Source organism: Bufo gargarizans, chromosome 2 (genome assembly GCF_014858855.1).
Source record: "Bufo gargarizans isolate SCDJY-AF-19 chromosome 2, ASM1485885v1, whole genome shotgun sequence".
In the NCBI taxonomy this organism is placed as follows: domain Eukaryota; kingdom Metazoa; phylum Chordata; class Amphibia; order Anura; family Bufonidae; genus Bufo; species Bufo gargarizans.
In genome coordinates, this window is record NC_058081.1 from 65,645,956 (window position 1) to 65,667,162 (window position 21,207).

Consider the following 21,207-nt stretch of genomic DNA (forward strand, 5'->3'; position numbering starts at 1 on the left):
ATCATATCATTGTTGCTAAATTGAAATGAATGGTTCCGTATACAGACCATATGCGGAACGCAGAAAACGGCCTGTATACGGAGCGCAAAATACGTTCATGTGAACAAGCCCTAACCAAAAGATTTGAAGAAATCACATAGTAGGTAATCATCCCCTGTAGGTACTACTTACATATCATTTAGAGCTCCCGTGATAACACTTTAGAGGCAATCAGTACACAGGAATTGGTCAGCAAATGAAGGTCTAAGGGAGCTCATGAGAAATATTGTTTAGGATGTCCGTTTTAATTGTTATTGAAGGATGCAAAATGAGTGTGGAGGATCACATCTCCCGGAGATGCAGTACCTTGGAATAGGGTCACTGCAAAAAGGTTGATTGTTCTAATGGTGAATTGTTACAGTAACCCTAAGTTCACACCTGAGCGTTTTACAGTGCGTTCCTACACGCTGTAAAACACTCAACAAGGAGAAACCAATGCTTCCCTATGGGAATGGTTCTCACCTGGGCGTTTTACAGCGCGTACGATCGCGCTGTAAAACGCCCGACGCTCAAACAAGTTCTTGAGCTTTTTTTGGGGCGTTTGTCGCGCGTTCCCGCACATAGATATTCGGGAACGCGCGACAATGTGTGCACGCCTGTCTCTGTATGCGCGATTGTAAACGCCCGTACAATCGCGCATACAGAGCGCTAGTTTCAGAACGCTCAGGTCTGAACCCAGGGTTAGGCCTCATGCACACGACAGTATTTTTTCACGGTCCGCAAAAACGGGGTCCGTAGGTCCGTGATCCGTGACCGTTTTTTCGTCCGTGGGTCTTCCTTGATTTTTGGAGGATCCACGGACATGAAAAAAAAGTCGTTTTAATGTCCGCCTGGCCGTGCGGAGCCAGCCAAACGGATCCGTCCTGAATTACAATGCAAGTCAATGGGGACGGATCCGTTTGGCGTTGACACAATATGGTGCCATTTCAAACGGATCCGTCCCCATTGACTTTCAATGTAAAGTCTGGAGTCCCTTTTATACCATCGGATCGGAGTTTTCTCCAATCCGATGGTATATTTTAACTTAAAGCTTTCCCATCACCATGGGAACGCCTCTATGTTAGAATATACTGTCGGATATGAGTTAGATCGTGAAAATTCATTTCCGACAGTATATTCTAACACAGAGCCGTTCCCATGGTGATGGGGACGCTTCAGGTTAGAATATACTACAAACTGTGTACATGACTGCCCCCTGCTGCCTGGCAGCACCCGATCTCTTACAGGGGGCCGTGATCAGCACAATTAACCCCTCAGGTGCCGCACCTGAAGGGGTTAATTGTACTATCATAGCCCCCTGTAAGAGATCAGGGCTGCCAGGCAGCAGGGGGCAGACCCCCCCCTCCCCAGTTTGAATATCATTGGTGGCCAGTGCGGCCCCCCCCTCTATTGTAATAATTTGTTGGTGGCACAGTGTGCGCCCCCCATCAGCCCCCCCTCCCTCTATAGCATTAACAACATTGGTGGCCAGTGTGCGGCCTCCCATCTCCCCCCCCCCCCCCCCGATCATTGGTGGCAGCGGAGTTCCGATCGGAGTCCCAGTTTATAATAGTAAAAGATTCATACTTGCCTGGGAGCTGCGATGTCTGTGTCCAGCTGGGAGCTCCTTCTACTGGTAAGTGACAGTTCATTTAGCAATGCGCCGCACAGACCTGTCACTTACCAGTAGGTGGAGCTCCCGGCCGGACACGAACATCGCAGCAGCCAGCAGGTAAGTATGAATCTTCTACTATTGTACTATTGCTAAGTAACCATGGCAACCAGGACTGCAGTAGCGTCCTGGTTGCCATGGTTACCGATCGGAGCCCCAGCGATTAAACTGGGACTCCGATCGGAACTCCGCTGCCACCAATGATCGGGGGGGGGGGAGATGGGAGGCCGCACACTGGGCACCAATGTTGTTAATGCTATAGAGTATAGAGGGAGGGGGGCCGATGGGGGGCGCACACTGTGCCACCAACGAATTATTACAATAGAGGGAGGAAGGGGGGGGGGCGGGGGGGGGGCGCACACTGTGCCACCAACAAATTATTACAATAGAGGGAGGGAGGGGGGGGGCCGCACTGGCCACCAATGATATTCAAACTGGGGAGAGGGGTCTGCCCCCTGCTGCCTGGCAGCCCTGATCTCTTACAGGGAGATATGATAGTACAATTAACCCCTTCAGGTGCCGCACCTGAAGGGGTTAATTGTGCTGATCACAGCCCCCTGTAAGAGATCGGGTGCTGCCAGGCAGCAGGGGGCAGTCTTTTAAACAGTTGGTAGTGTATTCTAACTAGAAGCATCCCCATCACCATGGGAACGCTTCTGTGTTAGAATATACTGTCGGAAATTAGTTTTCACGAAGTGAAAACTTAGATCTGAAAAAGCTTTTATGCAGACGGATCTTTGGATCCGTCTGTATGAAAGTAACCTACGGCCACGGATCATGGACACGGATGCCAATCTTGTGTGCATCCGTGTTCTTTCACGGACCCATTGACTTGAATGGGTCCGTGAACCGTTGTCCGTCAAAAAAATAGGACAGGTCATATTTTTTTGACGGCCAGGATACATGGATCACGGTCTCGGCTGCAAAACGGTGCATTTTCCGATTTTTCCACGGACCCATTGAAAGTCAATGGGTCCGCGAAAAAAAAACGGCACAACGGCCACGGATGCACACAACGGTCGTGTGCATGAGGCCTAAGTAAAATGTTTTTATTGTATTTGTGTACTGATTAGTATTGTATGGAGAGGTAAGGGTTAACAACCTTGACTCAGCTCCTTTAGGTTGCTAGCAGATGGACCTGGGTCCGTCCCTAGTCTATAGCGAGAGTCTGTGTCTAGCTCTGCTGCTGAGAGGATACATGTCTACTTGTCCCTCGGTACTAGGCCAGAGGCCAAGAGAACTCTCATCTCTGAGACAGTTACAGCTATCCAGAGTGAGAGAAAGAGAGAAGAGAGACTAGAAGGTCCGGAATCTGCAAAGCCGTGCACTGAAGGCAGTCAGCAACATGCTGTGCTAAAGACATTGCTGCTGTGAGAGGGACTATTGCCAGTGCCTCATTCCACAGTTTGAGATGGTTTGACAAAGGCCAACCATAGAATTACAGAACATTTACGAGACCCTCAGTACCACAACCCCTATCATTGCTGCTATCCATACATTGCCCCTGAGAAAGAATTAAACTGTGATTTGCTTGGAACTGCCTTCATACTGCAGGATGTACTACTACTGCCATTCTGCACTTTAGTGAAGAGACGCCTATTTATTTGCACAAACTGGCCTGGTCACTGACTCAATTACTGTATGCTGGCCATTGCACCTGCATCCATACTCTTGCCTTGCACCCTGCCAAAACACTTAAAAGGGTTTTCCAGGATTTTTATACTGATGACCTATCCTTCTCGCAGCTCACCAAGAACAGCACCGTACATTGTGGAGCAGATGTGCTTGTGAATGGGGCTGCTCCTAGGCCACCTGAAACATGAACGTGTCGTCACTCAGCCTAGGAAAAGCGGAGAGAAGGTCACTGTGCTAGTGCAAGCGTCGCTGCCTTCTCAAATAGCTGATTGGCTGGGGTCCCAGGTGTCGGACCCTCACCAATCAAATACTGACGACCTATCTTGAGGATAGGTCATCAGTATCAAAAACTCAAAAAACCCCTTTAACACCAAGAGCACCCCAACTACCATCAGACAGGAGCCCCATCACCAGGTTGTGCGCCGTGGGAAGAAAGAGTATGTCCTTGTGTCATTGCACAGCCCTATGAGGGTGCTGGTTTGAGGATTACCATTGTGTTCTATGTGCATAACTATTATTGCCAGAGCCACTACCCCTCCCATCCTCTTATCGATCCTCCTGGACTTGCCCATCTAGCTCATTTTTCAGCATCAGACAATTGGACATATCTGAATCTCAAAGGATTCCACCTCTGAAAAGCTGTCCAGTGTGAGGTCTGCATATCCTATATCTCTGCATTCTGGAAGTCTATGAGTATAGCTTGGGGAAGATGTAAGACTTTGTATGTCTGGCTGTTGGGAGTTCATATGTTTGGGAGTTGTTATATTGTAAGTGCCATACTGTAATTTCCATGATCAACCAGGAATCTGTATTTTTTAATCACCATCTCTCAACTGCTACTGTCTAATCTGTGTATATTCCCATCACATAGAGACTGTCTGCACGCGGTGCCCTGTTGGCTGGTCTGTGATCGGCTCCTCATGTTATTTTGTCTCTCGGGAAGAAATAACCTGGGATAGTGCTCGAAACGAATGCTACAGAATGAACTCTGTTCTTGTCATGATAAAGGACAAGACTGAATCCGTAAGTGCTATGTACAGGAAACCACATTTATTTTATTCTTATTAATACAAAGTAACAGCAATAGATGTACAAACTGGATTCCAAAAAAAGTTGGGACACTAAACAAATTGTGAATAAAAACTGAATGCAATGATGTGGAGATGGCAAATGTCAATATTTTATTTGTCATAGAACGCAGATGACAGATCAAACGTTTAATCCGAGTAAATGTATCATTTTAAAGGAAAAATACGTTTGGCAACATGATTGGGTATAAAAAGAGCTTCTCAGAGTGGCAGTGTCTCTCAGAAGCCAAGATGGGTAGAGGATCACCAATTCTCACAATGTTGCGCAGAAAGATAGTGGAGCAATATCAGAAAGGTGTTACCCAGCGAAAAATTGCAAAGACTTTGCATCTATCATCATCAACTGTGCATAACATCATCCGAAGATTCAGAGAATCTGGAACAATCTCTGTGCGTAAGGGTCAAGGCCGTAAAACCATATTGGATGCCCGTGATTTCTGGGCCCTTAAACGACACTGCACCACAAACAGGAATGCTACTGTAAAGGAAATCACAGAATGGGCTCAGGAATACTTCCAGAAACCATTGTCAGTGAACACAATCCACCGTGCCATCCGCCGCTGCCAGCTGAAACTCTACAGTGCAAAGAAGAAGCCATTTCTAAGCAAGATCCACAAGCTCAGGCGTTTTCACTGGGCCAGGGATCATTTAAAATGGAGTGTGGCAAAATGGAAGACTGTTCTGTGGTCAGACGAGTCACGATTCGAAGTTCTTTTTGGAAATCTGGGACGCCATGTCATCCGGACCAAAGAGGACAAGGACAACCCAAGTTGTTATCAGCGCTCAGTTCAGAATCCTGCATCTCTGATGGTATGGGGTTGCATGAGTGCGTGTGGCATGGGCAGCTTGCATGTCTGGAAAGGCACCATCAATGCAGAAAAATATATTCAGGTTCTAGAACAACATATGCTTCCATCTAGACGTCATCTCTTTCAGGGAAGACCCTGCATTTTTCAACAAGATAATGCCAGACCACATTCTGCATCAATCACAACATCATGGCTGCGTAGGAGAAGGATCCGGGTACTGAAATGGCCAGTCTGCAGTCCAGATCTTTCACCTATAGAGAACATTTGGCGCATCATAAAGAGGAAGGTGCAACAAAGAAGGCCCAAGACGATTGAACAGTTAGAGGCCTGTATTAGACAAGAATGGGAGAGCATTCCTATTTCTAAACTTGAGAAACTGGTCTCCTCGGTCCCCAGACGTCTGTTGAGTGTTGTAAGAAGAAGGGGAGATGCCACACAGTGGTGAAAATGGCCTTGTCCCAACTTTTTGGGGATTTGTTGACACCATGAAATTCTGATTCAACATATTTTCCCTTAAAATGGTACATTTTCTCAGTTTAAACTTTTGTTCCGTGATTAATGTTCTATTCTGAATAAAATATTAGAAGTTGGCACCTTCACATCATTGCATTCAGTTTTTATTCACGATTTGTATAGTGTCCCAACTTTTTGGGAATCCGGTTTGTACCTGCCTATTGTATATTCTCTAACATTCACCCTGTTTACATGTTATGTAATGGGTAGTGTAGTGTTCCCCCATTACAGTAGGTGGCACTGTTGCATAATATATAAGGGCTTGTAGAAGGGAACATGCAGTAGGATGTAGCTGAAGCCACATAGTGTGAGAAAGGAGACTGCTGTATTAAGATGTGGGTCTTAACTGAGGAGTCGGGTCAAAGTGGTGGGTCAATTAGCCAGGCAGGGTGCAAGCTATCAAAGAGAGGCTGGAGGTTTATTGTATGATGCAGGGGGTTGCAAGGAGGCACTCACTGGTCGGCAAGGAATCTGGATTAGCATGGTTCAAGTAACAGTGAGGAGTGAGTACTGTCCCTACAGACTTAGAGACCTAAGTGCTGTGCTGCAGAGTATACATGACCATTTCCCTGCACCAGGGGCATACACAGATCTCATAGGCCCCCTGCACCCAGTTTCCCACCACTTCAATCACTCCCAGGCAATGCAGAACATGTGCAATGTCCCAGATTTAGGATGATTGCAATTTCAATTGAATACAAATTGTAATAAGAAAAAGTTGTCTTTGTCCTGACTCCTCACCCACTTTATATAGGAAAATGTGGACCAGGTGCTTCAAATATATGGCACTGATTCTGATCGCCACATTTCTCAATGCATTTACACCAGAATAATACATTGATACCCTTCTATTACAAACTAGATGGCTGGGGGGAGCTCAGTGAATAGGAATTAATACAACTACCATGGAACCTGAAATAATCTATTTGCATTGAGCTCCCCCTAGTGGCAATTGTATGAAAGTGCAGTGTATTAACCCGGGGTAACTTAAGGCCCCTCCTTCCCCAGGTCCCATAACAGTTGAGTGGTCTTCCTCAACTGCAGGAACACTGCTGCCTTGTAGAACAGACTTGAGTAGACATTGTAGGCCTCTTAAAGTAGAACAGACCTACAGTCAAGATAGGGCTGGAAATAAAAAATACTTAGTTATTCCACAGACAGGAAGAAATCACCTATCCACAGCATAGAAGATATATGTGGGATGGCTGGAGGTCCCAAAACCTTGGGCCCCCTAGTGCCCTGGGTGAATGGAGTGGTAGTTTACATGTCGGTCCACTTCTCCACTTACTTCTATGGGCCTGATGGAGCACTGTCACTACTACCACTCCATTCAGACAGTGCACTTGGGGACCCCCAGTGATTGCTGGGGCTTGCAGTTAATGAATCCTGGACAACCCCTTTAAGAAGAAAAAAAAGGATTAACCTTGGTTGATCCATAGAAAGACAACCAAGATTCAGATGTTATCAGATGTTTCATATAAACCCCAAATTCAGAATTTTTTTGGTTCTTAGGATTCTTTAAAGCAATTATATAACATAAACAAGAGATACTGGATTGGACTAAGGCGAGACTTAAATAAAGTTTACATCTGGAAGTGGTTGGATGGGACACAAGTCACCTTTACGTAAGTACTGAGCCTAAGGTATTCATTTGATAATCTCTTAGAGGAACCTCTATAGTAATCAGATAATGGTTTAATAGTCACTTACATTTTTTAGCATAATTACTGAACACTGTCTCTATGTATAAACCAAAGGTGTTTACAGAGCAAATATAGCCCCATAACAAAGATTAAAATGGGCCCCCTTATGGGGCTGATTGATAACACTAAACACCTTACCATATGAGAGTAGGATCTGACCCTGCTTTGCCCATCATCTCCTGATTCATTAGCCTTACGTTTACTTCTCACATGTTTGTTGTCATAGGGCTTGTAGAAAAGGTAACTCTGCACAGGTTCTCATCAGCCATAAAATAAGTGATGAAACCAACCTGGACTGGTATTCTTCTGTCTGCCTGTTCCATAGTACCAACAGTGGATGCCTCTATGTTATGCATGTCCTGGGTATGAATATATGCATCTATATTCATCAGATAATACAACAACAGGCGCAACGACTTAACAGTGGATAGGTTGAAACCCAATGGCCCACAATTACCAATTCTGTCTTAGGGGAGGGCTGGCAGCCTTAGTCCTGGGGAGCAAATCCAGTCAAGTGGCCCATTCTAGCCCCGCCCATTATTAAAGCCCCTCCTACATATAATAGGCCACTCCCAACAAACACTGTACAGCTGAAATTCTATTGTTGAGGGCTGTCTCTACACATCATACGGAGAGGGGAGGTCTGTCCTGGCTGCACTGCCTGCTTCACATCATACAATAAACAACAGCAGGCTACAGCCAGGAAGCTCCTCCCTCCCCAGATCCTGCTCAAGGCTTGTGGTTCCCCCCACCATCTGTCACCCACCTGTGGCCTGCTGCCCCCTTTCGCTGTCCTCACCCAGCTCTGAATCCTCCTTCTGCAAATGGCAGGAGTTGGAGCCGGAGCATTTCCTCTCCTACATAGCGCCCCATACATCTTACATCCAGTGATGTCACCTTTGTTCTCTTTCTTTATCTTCTCCATTCAGACCAAACCGCCATGATGATTTTTCTGCCATCTCCCGTCTCTGCAGAGATTGAGAAACGGATATTAGTTTCCCATATTTCCATCATCTTCACATCTTCTGAACACCCTTTCCTGCCACCCCCAATACTGTACTGCAGAAACAGTCCCCCTGGAAATACTACTACCACACAGATAGTGCCCCCAATACTGTGCCCGCTGTGCCCCCAATACTATACTGCAGAAACAGTCCCCCTGGAAATACTGCTACCACACAGATAGTGCCCCAATACTGTGCCTGCTGTGCCCCCAATACTATACTGCAGAAACAGTCCCCCTGGAAATACTGCTACCACACAGATAGTGCCCCAATACTGTGCCTGCTGTGCCCCCAATACTATACTGCAGAAACAGTACCCCTGGGAATACTACTACCACACAGATAGTGTCCCAATACTGTGCCCGCTGTGCCCCCAATACTATACTGCAGAAACAGTACCCCTGGGAATACTACTACCACACAGATAGTGTCCCAATACTGTGCCCGTTGTGCCCCCAATACTATACTGCAGAAACAGTACCCCTGGGAATACTACTACCACACAGATAGTGCCCCCTTAAACAATTATTGGCACACAGCGCTCTAAAAAATAACTGCGCCCAGACACTAATAGTATAAAGATAATGTCCCCCAAAAATAATTGTGCTAAGCTGATACTATGCCAGGGTGCCCCCCAAAGTAACAGTGCTCCCCAAAATCCCACCAATAGAAATAATTCTCTGCCAGAGCACACTTAGTAGTAGTAATGCCCCTTTAGTGCCCTAGTAATCATGTTCCTCATAGCCCCCCAGTAGTAGTAAAGCTCCCCATAATACCCCCTAGTAGTACTAATTCTCCCTATAATATGAGAGTACATGAAATACCCCCGCTTAGTGCCCGCAGTTGAGCTAATGTCTCCATAATGTATGCCAGTATAAAATACCCTTATATAGTGCCCCAGTAAAAGCCCTCATAGTGCTCCTCTCCCCCTTCCCCATAGTGTCCCCCATAATATGCCAGTAAAAAAATGCCCCTTGTTAGTGCCCCAGCAGATGCCCCTATAGTGCTCCTCTCCCCCACAATGTGCCAGTAAAAAAATGCCCCTTTTTAGTGCCACCATATGCCCCAATAGTGCTCCACTCCCCCATAGTGCCCCTAAATAATGCCGCATAGTGCCGCTCTCACCATATAGTGCCTCCCATAATGTGCCAGTAAAAAATGCCCCCTTAGTGCCACCAAATGCCATAGTGCCCCCCATAATGTTCCAATACAAAAGGCCCCTATAGTAACACCAGATGCCCCATAGTGCTGCTCTCCCCTTTAGTGCCCCCCAAAATGTGCCAATAATTAAAAAAAGCCACTTTAGAGCACCAAGATACCCCCATGGTGCCCCCCATAATGTGCCAGTAAGAAATGCCCCCATAGTGCCAGCCCCCCTATAGTGCAAGCCCCCCATAGTGCCAGATACCCCCCCAATAGTGCCAGATCCCCCCCATAGTGCCATCTCCCCCTCAAAGAAAAAAAAAACCCACTAATACTTACCTCCATCAGCAGCTATGCAGGCCTCTTCCGGCCTGTGTCCCTGCTGTGTGCCGCCCGACTCAGGCGGCGCGATGATAAGGACGTCATCGCGCTGCCTGCGGCCTATCAGAAGAACAGGGGAGGGACACGCCTCTCCCTCCCCTGCCCCACAGCACACAGCCGCCTCCACCGAAATAGAAATTATTTGTGTTAAAGATGGGCTGCCCAGCGGACGTTTTTTTAGGGCGGCCTGGGGGGCAATTGCCTGCCTGCCCCCCGGCCCAGCCCTCCCCTGTCTGTCTAATACTTAGACAGGGTAACGTACCAGCAAACAGTCTGACGATGCACAACATTTATCAAAGTGGTGCTCAAGTGTAATACAACAGAAAAGTGCAATTTGTAAGACATTAGACACTTCTCTGTTACTTAAAGGGGTTTTCCAGGATTTTCAATATGACGGCCTATGCTCGGGATAGGTCATTAATATCTGATTGGCGGGGGTCCAACTCCTGGAACCTCCGCCAATCAGCTGTTTGAAGAGGCCACGTGCTTCGTGAATACTCAGGCCTCATCCTCGGCAACGTGACATCACGTTCATCGATCACATGGCCTAGGCCAGTGGTGGCGAACACTATGGCACGGGTGCCAGAGGCGCCACTTAGAGCCTTCTCTGTGGGCATCCGCACCCTGGAAAATGTCTATGGTGTACCAGTATGCCTTAGACTTTTCCTGTCATTCATCAGCACAGGGCGTGCTATAATTGGCACAGGCAGCGCATTGAATGTAGGCAGGATATTATAGCTAAATGATAAAGTACATGGAAGATATTCTATATTGGTATTCAGGTTAAATTGCCATGTTGGCACTTTGCGATAAATAATAGGGGGTTTTGGGTTGCAGTTTGGGCACTTGGTCTCTAAAAGGTTCGCCATCACTGGCCTAAGAACAGCTCAAGAGAATGGGGCTGAGCTGCATTACCATGCACAACCGTTATCAAATGGATGGTGCTGTGCTTGGTCAGCTGTGGAAGGCCGAGGTACTTACAGGAACTCTGCAGCATCCTCAAATAGGTAAGGGATCAGACCCCTGCCAATCTCATATTGATGACGTTTCCCGAGAATAGGTCGTCAGTATTAAAAAAACTGAAAACACCTTTAAGCTTTAACTGTTGAAAAGAGTCTGGTCAAGGTGCAAAAAGTCTGTGAAAATCAATAATTCATTTGTCTAGACTGATTTGTGCAAAAAAAGACAAAATTCCACCAGAATTGGTACAATAATGATAGTAAATGTGCCCCGATGTTTCTACAAGTAAGTTCTTGAAAAAAAAATGTGGCCACACAAAGGCACCTCTTTTATATAAAGTGAGATGTCTACATACCAACCAGAATTCACCAGGAACATTGGCCAAGATCGCGTATAAAAAGGGTAAGATCATACCATTACATATGTAGACTTCCATGCAATAATGACCCAATGGAGCCTCTACATGGCTCAGTTTGCCCCTAGCAGTTACCTTATGACCTCAAATTATGTCTACTCCTCCATGATCAGTCATAGATAGCACTAGAGATAGGATCTTCATATTCTAAATTCAAGGAGCAACGCAAGGAGACCAGCTATGGACAAGGTCAGAAGTGCCTTGGATTGATACTTTTACTGTCCATTAGCTTATATTACTCTTTTTTCATCCATGAAAAGGTTATTCGTTGTTACCCATTAATTGTTTATTAATTTACAGCAACTGGGCAGCGAATGAGCCCAACTATCATGGGAAGGAAGAGGACTGTGGAGAAACCATATCTGGACCTTGGAATGATCGACCATGTTCTAATAAATTGTTTTATATTTGTAAAAGGGTAAGAACATGCTGAGATCCAATCTATATCAAGCAGAGGTATAACATGGAGCTACTAAGCCTTAATGTAAAATTTGGTGTCTTTTATGTTCCAGAAAGACTTTTTACTCTTTAAAGGGAACCTGTCACCTGGATTTTGGGTATAGAGCTGAGGACATGGGTTGCTAGATCGCCGCTAGCACATCCGCAATACCCAGTCCCCATAGCTCTGTGTGCTTTTATTTATTAAGCTGAGATGAGTCAGAGCTTGAAAATATGACTCTTCTCTGGTCACACCAGTAAGATATGACTCTTTTGTGTTAATTTGCATATGTATCAAATCGTTGTTTTTTTTACACAATAAAAGCACACAGAGCTATGGGGACTGGGTATTGCGGATGTGCTAGCGGCCATCTAGCAACCCATGTCCTCAGCTATATGCACAAAATCCTGGTGACAGGTTCCTTTTAAGGCATCAGGGTCTGGATTTCAATATTATCGCTACAACCCATATAGCTATACCACAGATGCCAAGGCTATATAAACCAAATAATTTGGTAAAAAGCATACCAAATTTATCATGACCTTCTTATTTTCAATGCGCATGGTACCACCTTCAAATTTGTGCTGTCTAACCAGAATCCAAACTGACCTTCATTAGCCACATTATAATCAACATAGTAGATTCCTGACCATTGGCATTTAGATACTATTATATGGGGTCTAGAGAGGGTATAGAATTATTGTAACCTTACTGAACCTAGTGGCCTCTGTGTGCCTTAACCCCTTAAGGACCCTGGGGTTTTTGCATTTTTGTTTTTCACTCCCTGCCTTCCCATAGTTCTAACTTTTTTATTTTTCCATTCCATTCACATAGTCTTATGAGGGCTTATTTTTTGCGGGACAGGTTGTACTTTCTAATGGCACCATTTACGGTTGCATACCATGTAGTAGGGAGCGGGGAAAAAATTCCAAATGGAGTAGAATTGGGAAAAAAAGCAATTCTGATTGTGTTTTTTTGTTTGTTTTTTTTACACTGTACACTAAGCGGTACAATTGACCTGTTAATTTCAATCCCCTGTTCAGTACGGTTCCAACGATACCACACTTGAATAATTTTTCTTGCGTTTTAATACTGAAAAATAAATTAAAACCTTTGAGGGGAAAAAAAAAAATTCAGAACCATATTCTGACCCCTATAACTTTTTTTGTAGCTATGTGTACGGGGCTGTGTGAAGGCCCCTTTTTTGAAGGAAGATCAGTTCTTTTCAGTGATACCAATTTTTAGTGTGTGTGAATTGGGTAGTTGAAGTGACAAAAAATGGCAAATTGGCAGTTTTTATTTTTTTCCCCACTGCGCCATTTGCCATATGCCAATAATATTGTTATATTTTAATAGTATGGGCATTTTCACACGCGGCGATGCCCCTGGATGTTTATTTTTTTTATTGGTTAAGTATTTTTATTTTAAGGAAAGGGGACTGATTTGACCTTTTTTTTTTCTTATATATGAATATAAATATATATATATTTGTAAAAACTTTTATTTTTTTTTACTTTTTTTAAGTCACCTTGAGTGAAAATAACTGGCAATCATTCGATTGCCCATAGTTTTCAATGATGGCTAAATAGCCATCATTGAAGACTTCAATTGCACTATATTAATACAAGGCTGCCACCTAGTGGCCTGTATTGATATATACATCTAATTGACTCTGAAGCCTGCTTGGGGCTTCGGTCAATTAGATCAAGGTAACAGGTCCCCCGTTCTCGGCCGGGGAACGCCGTTACCGGACCGGAAGCGCTCAACTTCCGGTTCCAGTCTGCGCAGATGCCGTGGTCACATTTGACCACAGCATCTAAAAGGTAAGATGTATGCGATCAGCCTTATGGCTGATCGCATACATATGCCGCGGGTCTCTGCTATTTAAAATAGCAGAGACCCCGCGGCTAAGGCGCTCGCTGCACACGCGAGCGGGCGCCATGTTAAGGGATCGGACCCATGGGGGGTTAATTTTGATGCTTTCTTCAGTATAATTTAAAAAAAGGGTCTCCCTAGATGGTGGAAACTCTCAGGCATTTACCTTAAGGTAAACATAAGGTTTATAAATGAATGTAAGAAGTTACATTGTTTGATACATAACTTGTGATTATTATTTCATGCATACCTGTATATTATCAAGATTCCTATACAATTCACTGTCTTTTATGCTGTTGAAAAGAAATAAACAATATGATAAAAAAAAACTATTTGTTGAGTGCTTCTTAGCTCATCCCCAAACTCTGACTGTCACATACTTAATAGTCGTACCCTTAAAGATCAAGAGATCAAGGGACCACTTCCGTCTCATCATAGATATAACCATTACAGCTGTTTCATCCTCTCTATCCCCTCTATATCACCTCAATAATCAGTGCAGGGAGGATGTTAAGGCCAGGATAACCCTGGAGCCTTGAGAGGTGAGTAACCACTGGACCACATAAATATAGCATTAACCTTTTCACTGGCTGCCATATCTGACTACCCTAGAACACAACTAATCCTTACGTAAACTTTTTAATTTGCCTAGGTTGCCTAGAATAGTGAACTAATCCCCTCACTGCCCAGGACCACAGATACAATTGCAAGAAAAAGTATGTAAACCCTTTGGAATTATATGGATTTCGGCACAAATTGGTCATAAAATGTGATCTGATCTTCATCTAAGTCACAACAATAGACAATCACAGTCTGCTTAAACTAATAACACACAAATAATTAAATGTTACCATGTTCTTATTGAACACACCATGTAAACATTCACCGTGCAGGTGGAAAAATTATGTGAACCCCTAGACTAATGACATCTCCAAGAGCTAATTGGAGTGAGGTGTCAGCCAACTGGAGTCCAATCAATGAGATGAGATTGGAGGTGTTGGTTACAGCTGCCCTGCCCTATAAAAAACACACACCAGTTCTGGGTTTGCTTTTCACAAGAAGCATTGCCTGATGTGAATGATGCCTCGCACAAAATAGCTTTTAGAAGACCTACGATTAAGAATTGTTGACTTGCATAAAGCTGGAAAGGGTTATAAAAGTATCTCCAAAAGCCTTGCTGTTCATCAGTCCACGGTAAGACAAATTGTCTATAAGCGGAGAAAGTTCAGCACTGCTGCTACTCTCCCTAGGAGTGTCCGTCCTGTAAAGATGACTGCAAGAGCACAGCGCAGACTGCTCAATGAGGTGAAGAAGAATCCTACAGTGTCAGCTAAAGACTTACAAAAGTCTCTGGCATATGCTAACATCCCTGTTAGCGAATCTACGATACATAAAACACTAAACAAGAATGGATTTCATGGGAGGATACCACAGAGGAAGCCACTGCTGTCCAAAAAAACATTGCTGTACGTTTACAGTTTGCACAAGAGTACCTGGATGTTCCACAGCAGTACTGGTGTTTGGAAGAAGCACACAACACTATGTGTGGAGAAAAAGAGGCACAGCACACCAACATCAAAACCTCATCCCAACTGTGAAGTGTGGTGGTGGGGGCATCATGGTTTGGGGCTGCTTTGCTGTGTCAGGGGCTGGATGGATTGCTATCATCGAAGGAAAAATGAATTCCCAAGTTTATCAAGACATTTTTCAGGAGAACTTAAGGCCATCTGTCCACCAGCTGAAGCCTTCTGGAGTGGCCCAGTCAGAGTCCTGACCGCAACCCGATTGAGATGCTGTGGCATGACCTCAAGAAAGCGATTCACACCAGACATCCCAAGAATATTGCTGAACTGAAACAGTTCTGTAAAGAGGAATGGTCAAGAATTACTCCTGACCGTTGTGCACGTCTGATCTGCAACTACAGGAAACGTTTGGTTGAAGTTATTGCTGCCAAAGGAAGATCAACCAGTTATTAAATCCAAGGGTTCACATACTTTTTCCACCTATACTGTGAATGTTTACATGGTCTGTTCAATAAAAACATGGTAACATTTAATTCTTTGTGTTTTATTAGTAGCATAAGCAGACTTATGAAGATCAGATCGCATTTTATGACCAATTTGTGCAGAAATCCATATCATTCCAAAGGGTTCACATACTTTTTCTTGCAACTGTATATTTACATTAATACCTTCACTTCTCTAAAACCACCAGGGATCCTTACATCAGCCCCTTCACTGCTAAAGACCACCATACTGGAATGAACCTCATCACTGTCCTAGACCACCAATCATACTGATATTAGCCCCTTTCACTGCGCTAGATTACTAAAAATGAAAACTGGAGGAATGGGTCACCTACTGAGACATGAACAGTATAGCATGATATTGTAGTTCCAGTAAGACAGGAAGGGGGAAAGCTGCTCTGACCTGTTGCTTGCTGTACGGTATAAATCTGAAGGTGTCGGCCCTTTAAAGAGTAGCGATGAGGAGAAAGCAAAGCTGTTAAATATTTTTTTCTCCAATGTATTCACTGAGGAAAATAAACTGTCAGATGACATGCAGAATGTAAAAATAAATTCCCCATTAAAAGTGTCCTGTCTGACCCAGGAAGAAGTACAACATTGACTTAAAAAGATTAAAATAGACAAATCGCCAGGACCGGATGACATACACCCCCGTATCCTAAGGGAATTAAGTAATGTCATAGCCAGACCCTTATTTATGATATTTGCGGACTCTATACCGACAGGGAATGTCCCACAGGATTGGCGCATGGCAAATGTGGTGGCAATATTCAAAAAGGCTCCAAACACAGACCCTGGAAACTATAGGCCGGTAAATTTAACATCTGTTGTGGGTAAACTGTTTGAAGGTTTTCTGAGAGATGCTATGTTAGAGCATCTCAACAGAAATAAGCAAATAACATCATATCAGCATGGCTTCATGAGGGATCGGTCATGCCAAACTAGAAAATAATCAGTTTCTATGAGGAGGTAAGTTCTAGACATGACAGCGGCGAATCAATGGATGTCGTATATCTGGACTTCTCCAAAGCATTTGACACTGTACCACATAAAAGGTTAGTATATAAAATGAGAATGATCAGACTGGGAGAAAATGTCTGTATGTGGGTAAGTAACTGACTCAATGATAGAAAACAGAGGGTGGTTATTAACGGTACACACTCAGATTGGGTCACTGTCACTAGTGGGGTACCTCAGGGGTCAGTATTGGGCCCTATTCTCTTCAATATATTTATTAAGGATCTTGTAGAAGGCTTGCATAGTAAAGTATCAATTTTCGCAGATGACACTACACTGTGTAAAGTAATTAACACTGAAGAGGACAGTATACTACTACAGAGGGATCTGGATAGATTGGAGGCTTGGGCAGATAAGTGGCAGATGAGGTTTAACACTGACAAATGTAAAGTTATGCACACGGGAAGGAATAATGCAAGTCACCCGTACATACTAAATGGTAAAACACTGGGTAACACTGACATGGAAAAGGATCTAGGAATTTTAATAAACAGCAAACTAAGCTGCAAAAAACAGGGTCAGGCAGCTGCTGCCAAGGCCAATAAGATAATGGGTTGCATCAGAAGGGGCATAGATGCCCGTGATAAAAACATAGTCCTACCACTTTGCAAATCGCTAGTCAGACCACACATGGAGTACTGTGTACAGTTCTGGGCTCCTGTAAACAAGGCAGACATAGCAGAGCTGGAGAGGGTCCAGAGGAGGGAAACTAAAGTAATAACTGGAATGGGGCAACTACAGTACCCTGAAAGATTATCAAAATTAGGGTTATTCACTTTAGAAAAAAGACGACTGAGAGGAGATCTAATTACTATGTATAAATATATCAGGGGTCAGTACAGAGATCTCTCCCATCAGCTATTTATCCCCAGGACTGTGACTGTGACGTGGGGACATCCTCTGCGTCTGGAGGAAAGAAGGTTTGTACACAAACATAGAAGAGGATTCTTTACGGTAAGAGCAGTGAGACTATGGAACTCTCTGCCTGAGGAGGTGGTGATGGTGAGTACAATAAAGGAATTCAAGAGGGGCCTGGATGTATTTCTGGAGTGTAATAATATTACAGGCTATAGCTACTAGAGAGGGGTCGTTGTTCCAGGGAGTTATTCTGATTGCCTGACTCCAGTCAGGCAGGAATTTTTTATTCCCCTAAAGTGGGGAAAATTGGCTTCTTCCTCACAGTTTTTTTTTGCCTTCCTCTGGATCAACTTGCAGGATAACAGACCGAGCTGGATAGACAAATGTATTTTTTCGGTCTTATGCACTATGTTACTATGTACTAGCTTATAAAGTTTTCCTTTTCTGGTAGACGGTGACGCAGGTAATCGCAGGTTTGTTGGGACCAGACAGCACTATCAGCAGATCTTCTTTCTTGGACCATTCCTGAAATGTGATTAATTTCAGTGGTCTGACTTTTAGCTGCCTGGTCTGAGGTCTGAATTAATTTTACATGTTTGGTTTGGGGTCCAAAATAGGTTAAACGAGTAGAGATATTTATATATATTATTAATTAATAACGTTTGGGAACCTTTGTCACTATGTGTTTGCGATAGGTTCATTATATTTTTAGCACACTTATTTATGAATGGTCAGTTTTGGTCACATTCCCATAGTGATCTACATTTATAATGGAAATCAGTCCACTGTGTGTCACTTGAACACATGTGATAGACCTCAGCAATACCCCCATTAATTTATAATGGGGTACATTGGACTCCGCCAAGGTGTCCCTCTCATATGCCACATACTGTATGTGAAATTACTACAGCTCGAAAAGCTTTGGAGACAGTGGGATAGTCAACCACCCATTTCACCACCTGTGGGGAGGGCATATACAGGATGAGAGCAATGGTTACATACAGATGGGTGCAGTTTATTGGGTGCTGTAGGGGAAGGGAGTAAGGACACATTTTAGAAATAAGACTTTGAAAAACCATAGTGCATAAGATCTGACTGTCAAATAACAGCAGTTCACATATGTGTTTAGTAAGTAAAGTATCTACATTCACAACGTACAAGCACATTACACACACTGAATACATAGGAGCACAAATACAGTGCATACATTGTGACTTACACCTTGTAGGGAAAAACTGCTGGAGTCATGTTTTTCTTGCCTTGTGTGTCAGTCATATAGTAGATATTACTACTGTGGGCACTATAGAGAGTGTAGTTAATACTGCAGTCACTACATCACCTGTGAGTCACTGGATGTAATAGATATGCAATCCTGTATTCTCCTGTGTGTTTGGTAGTTCTGGTCCTGCCCTGAGAGACCAGACAGCATGATGAAGGTAGGGCTGGCTCAGTGCTTCAGCCCTCAACTTCATATCATACTTAGAGACAACTGGAGCGATAATTTGGGCTGCACTAACTTATTGCTGACCCTGGCCGATTCTATTGTTCCTGCCTTCTTGTGTTAGCCCTGCCCCCATGTGTTGCCCCTCCTTCTGTCAATTTAGACTCGCCTATAACATGGGGCCACTTTTAGTTTAGTTTTTTTCCAGGGCCTCTTTAATTTCCCAGTCCGCCCTTGAAGGAGGTGGAAAGAACATGGTGGCCATGAAGAACTCCTGCCCGATACTGCTATAGAGGTAATATCCATGGTGCTAGAGAGGTAATATGGGTAATACAAAGTGGTATTTGGCGCTGTAGAAGCTCCAGCATCACCATGGATTGATTTATGGGGCTGAAGTAGAACATTTATAAGAAACACTGCACAAGGCAGTAGACCACCAAAGACAGAGCTTCTAAGAGTGAGTGGATGAAGGTCAGCATTAAGTCCCACGATAGTAACATTTCACATGACATCAATGTCTTGCACCAAGCATTAAAGAGGACTTGTCTGATGAGGTCTGTGTTAGTAACTACAGGTACTTGCATTTACCATATAATAGGAATTTTGCAGCATCTTTTTATATAACTGTATGTTGTGCTCTTGTTTTTGTTGTTTTCTTATCATTCCTATTTGACGTTTATGAATGAATAGCCAACTCGCTTTTATCAGTGGGTCCTGTGTACAGTCTGACACTAGCCAATCAGTGCTGCCAGTGTTGGAAAGTGCAGGGACACACCCCCAACCAGTAACACCCGTGTGGAACTTTATTGCAATTCAAATCTATTTAGTATTTATTAACCGCAGAAAGAATCTTAGCAGAAACTATTTTTTTCACAGATATAATACAACTTGTCACCACAGTTTTTATCATTCCAGGGTCCGGACAGGTTTTCTCTGCAGTGCTCTTGATTCTTGTTTCCAATTTCTCGGAAAGTCCAAGAGGCTTCTTGAAGGTTTGGCAAATCTCACAGGCCCCGAAGGATGGATGCTTTCTCCTGGAATGCAGCTCTCCATAAGATTTAGATATTTTTGGCACTAGGGTCCAGTGGCGGATCCAGAGCCTGGTCTCGGGAGGGGCACTTTCAGATTATTTTCTGTCCGCCGCCACAAAACAATGGTGCTTATAGAGCAGACTCCACAGTGTAGCGGTATACTGTATATTGTGTGGCACAGTGTAGCGGTATACTGTATATTGTGTGGCACAGTGTAGCGGTATACTGTATATTGTGTGGCACAGTGTAGCGGTATACTGTATATTGTGGGGCACAGTGTAGCGGTATATGTGTATAACAAACATATTTCACATGAAAACTTACAGTTACTTGGCTTGGGGGTCATACCATGAAGGAGTAATAAAGCCCACCATAATGCCCCCCCCCCCAGTAGTAATAATTCTACTTATAATGTGACAGTGCAAAAAATACCCCCTTGTAATGCCCCCATTTGAGCTAATGTCCCCATAGTGCCTCCATAATGTGCCAGTATAAAATACCCCTATATAGTGCCCCTAGTAAATGACCCCATAGTGCTCCACACCCTCCTTCCTCCTAGTGCCCCCCATAATGTACCAGTATAAAATGCTCCAGTAGATGCCCTCAGTGTCCCCCATAATTTGCAAGTATAAAATACCCGTTCTTAGTGCCCCCCGTAGATGACCCCATAGTACTCCTCTCCCCCCTTCCCCATAGTACCCACCATGTGTCCCAGTATAAAATTGTACTGTACAGAGAGCCCATATAAAATACCCCTTCTTTGTGGCCTCAGTAGATGCCCCTATAGTGCCCCCAATCATGTGCCAGTATTAACAGCCCCCCCTTTGCCAGTAATAACAGCCCCCGCCAGTAATAACAGCCCCCCCTTTGCCAGTAATAAGAGCCCCCCCCTTTGCCAGTAATAAGAGCCCCCCTTTGCTAGTAATAACAGCCCCCACCAGTAATAACAGCCCCCCCCTTGCCAGTAATAACAGCCCCCGCCAGTAAAAGTATTGTATATAATAAAAAAAAAAAAAAAACACATACTTACCTCCATGTCAGTGATGCGATGCAGGCCTCTTCTGGCCTGTGTCCCACGCTGTATGGCTCAGGCGGCGCGATGACGTCATCGCGCCGCCTGCGCCGGCCTCTGATAGGCTGCCGGCCTAGTGCCTGCAGCCTATCAGAGGAATGGAAAGG

At 44.2% G+C, this 21,207-nt stretch overlaps 1 protein-coding gene across 1 annotated transcript in view; it reads left to right on the plus strand.

Moving 5' to 3' along the window:
- Nucleotides 1–11,928, plus strand: part of LOC122927339 (low affinity immunoglobulin epsilon Fc receptor-like) — a 94,707-nt gene extending 82,779 nt beyond the window's left edge. Inside the window, exons 16-18 of the mRNA XM_044279089.1 lie at nucleotides 4,197–4,348; nucleotides 7,248–7,360; nucleotides 11,642–11,928. Of these exons, the coding sequence (XP_044135024.1) occupies nucleotides 4,197–4,348; nucleotides 7,248–7,360; nucleotides 11,642–11,774 (398 nt within the window). The 3' untranslated portion in view covers nucleotides 11,775–11,928. The remainder of the gene's footprint in view (nucleotides 1–4,196; nucleotides 4,349–7,247; nucleotides 7,361–11,641) is intronic.
- Nucleotides 11,929–21,207: the final 9,279 nt, after the last annotated feature.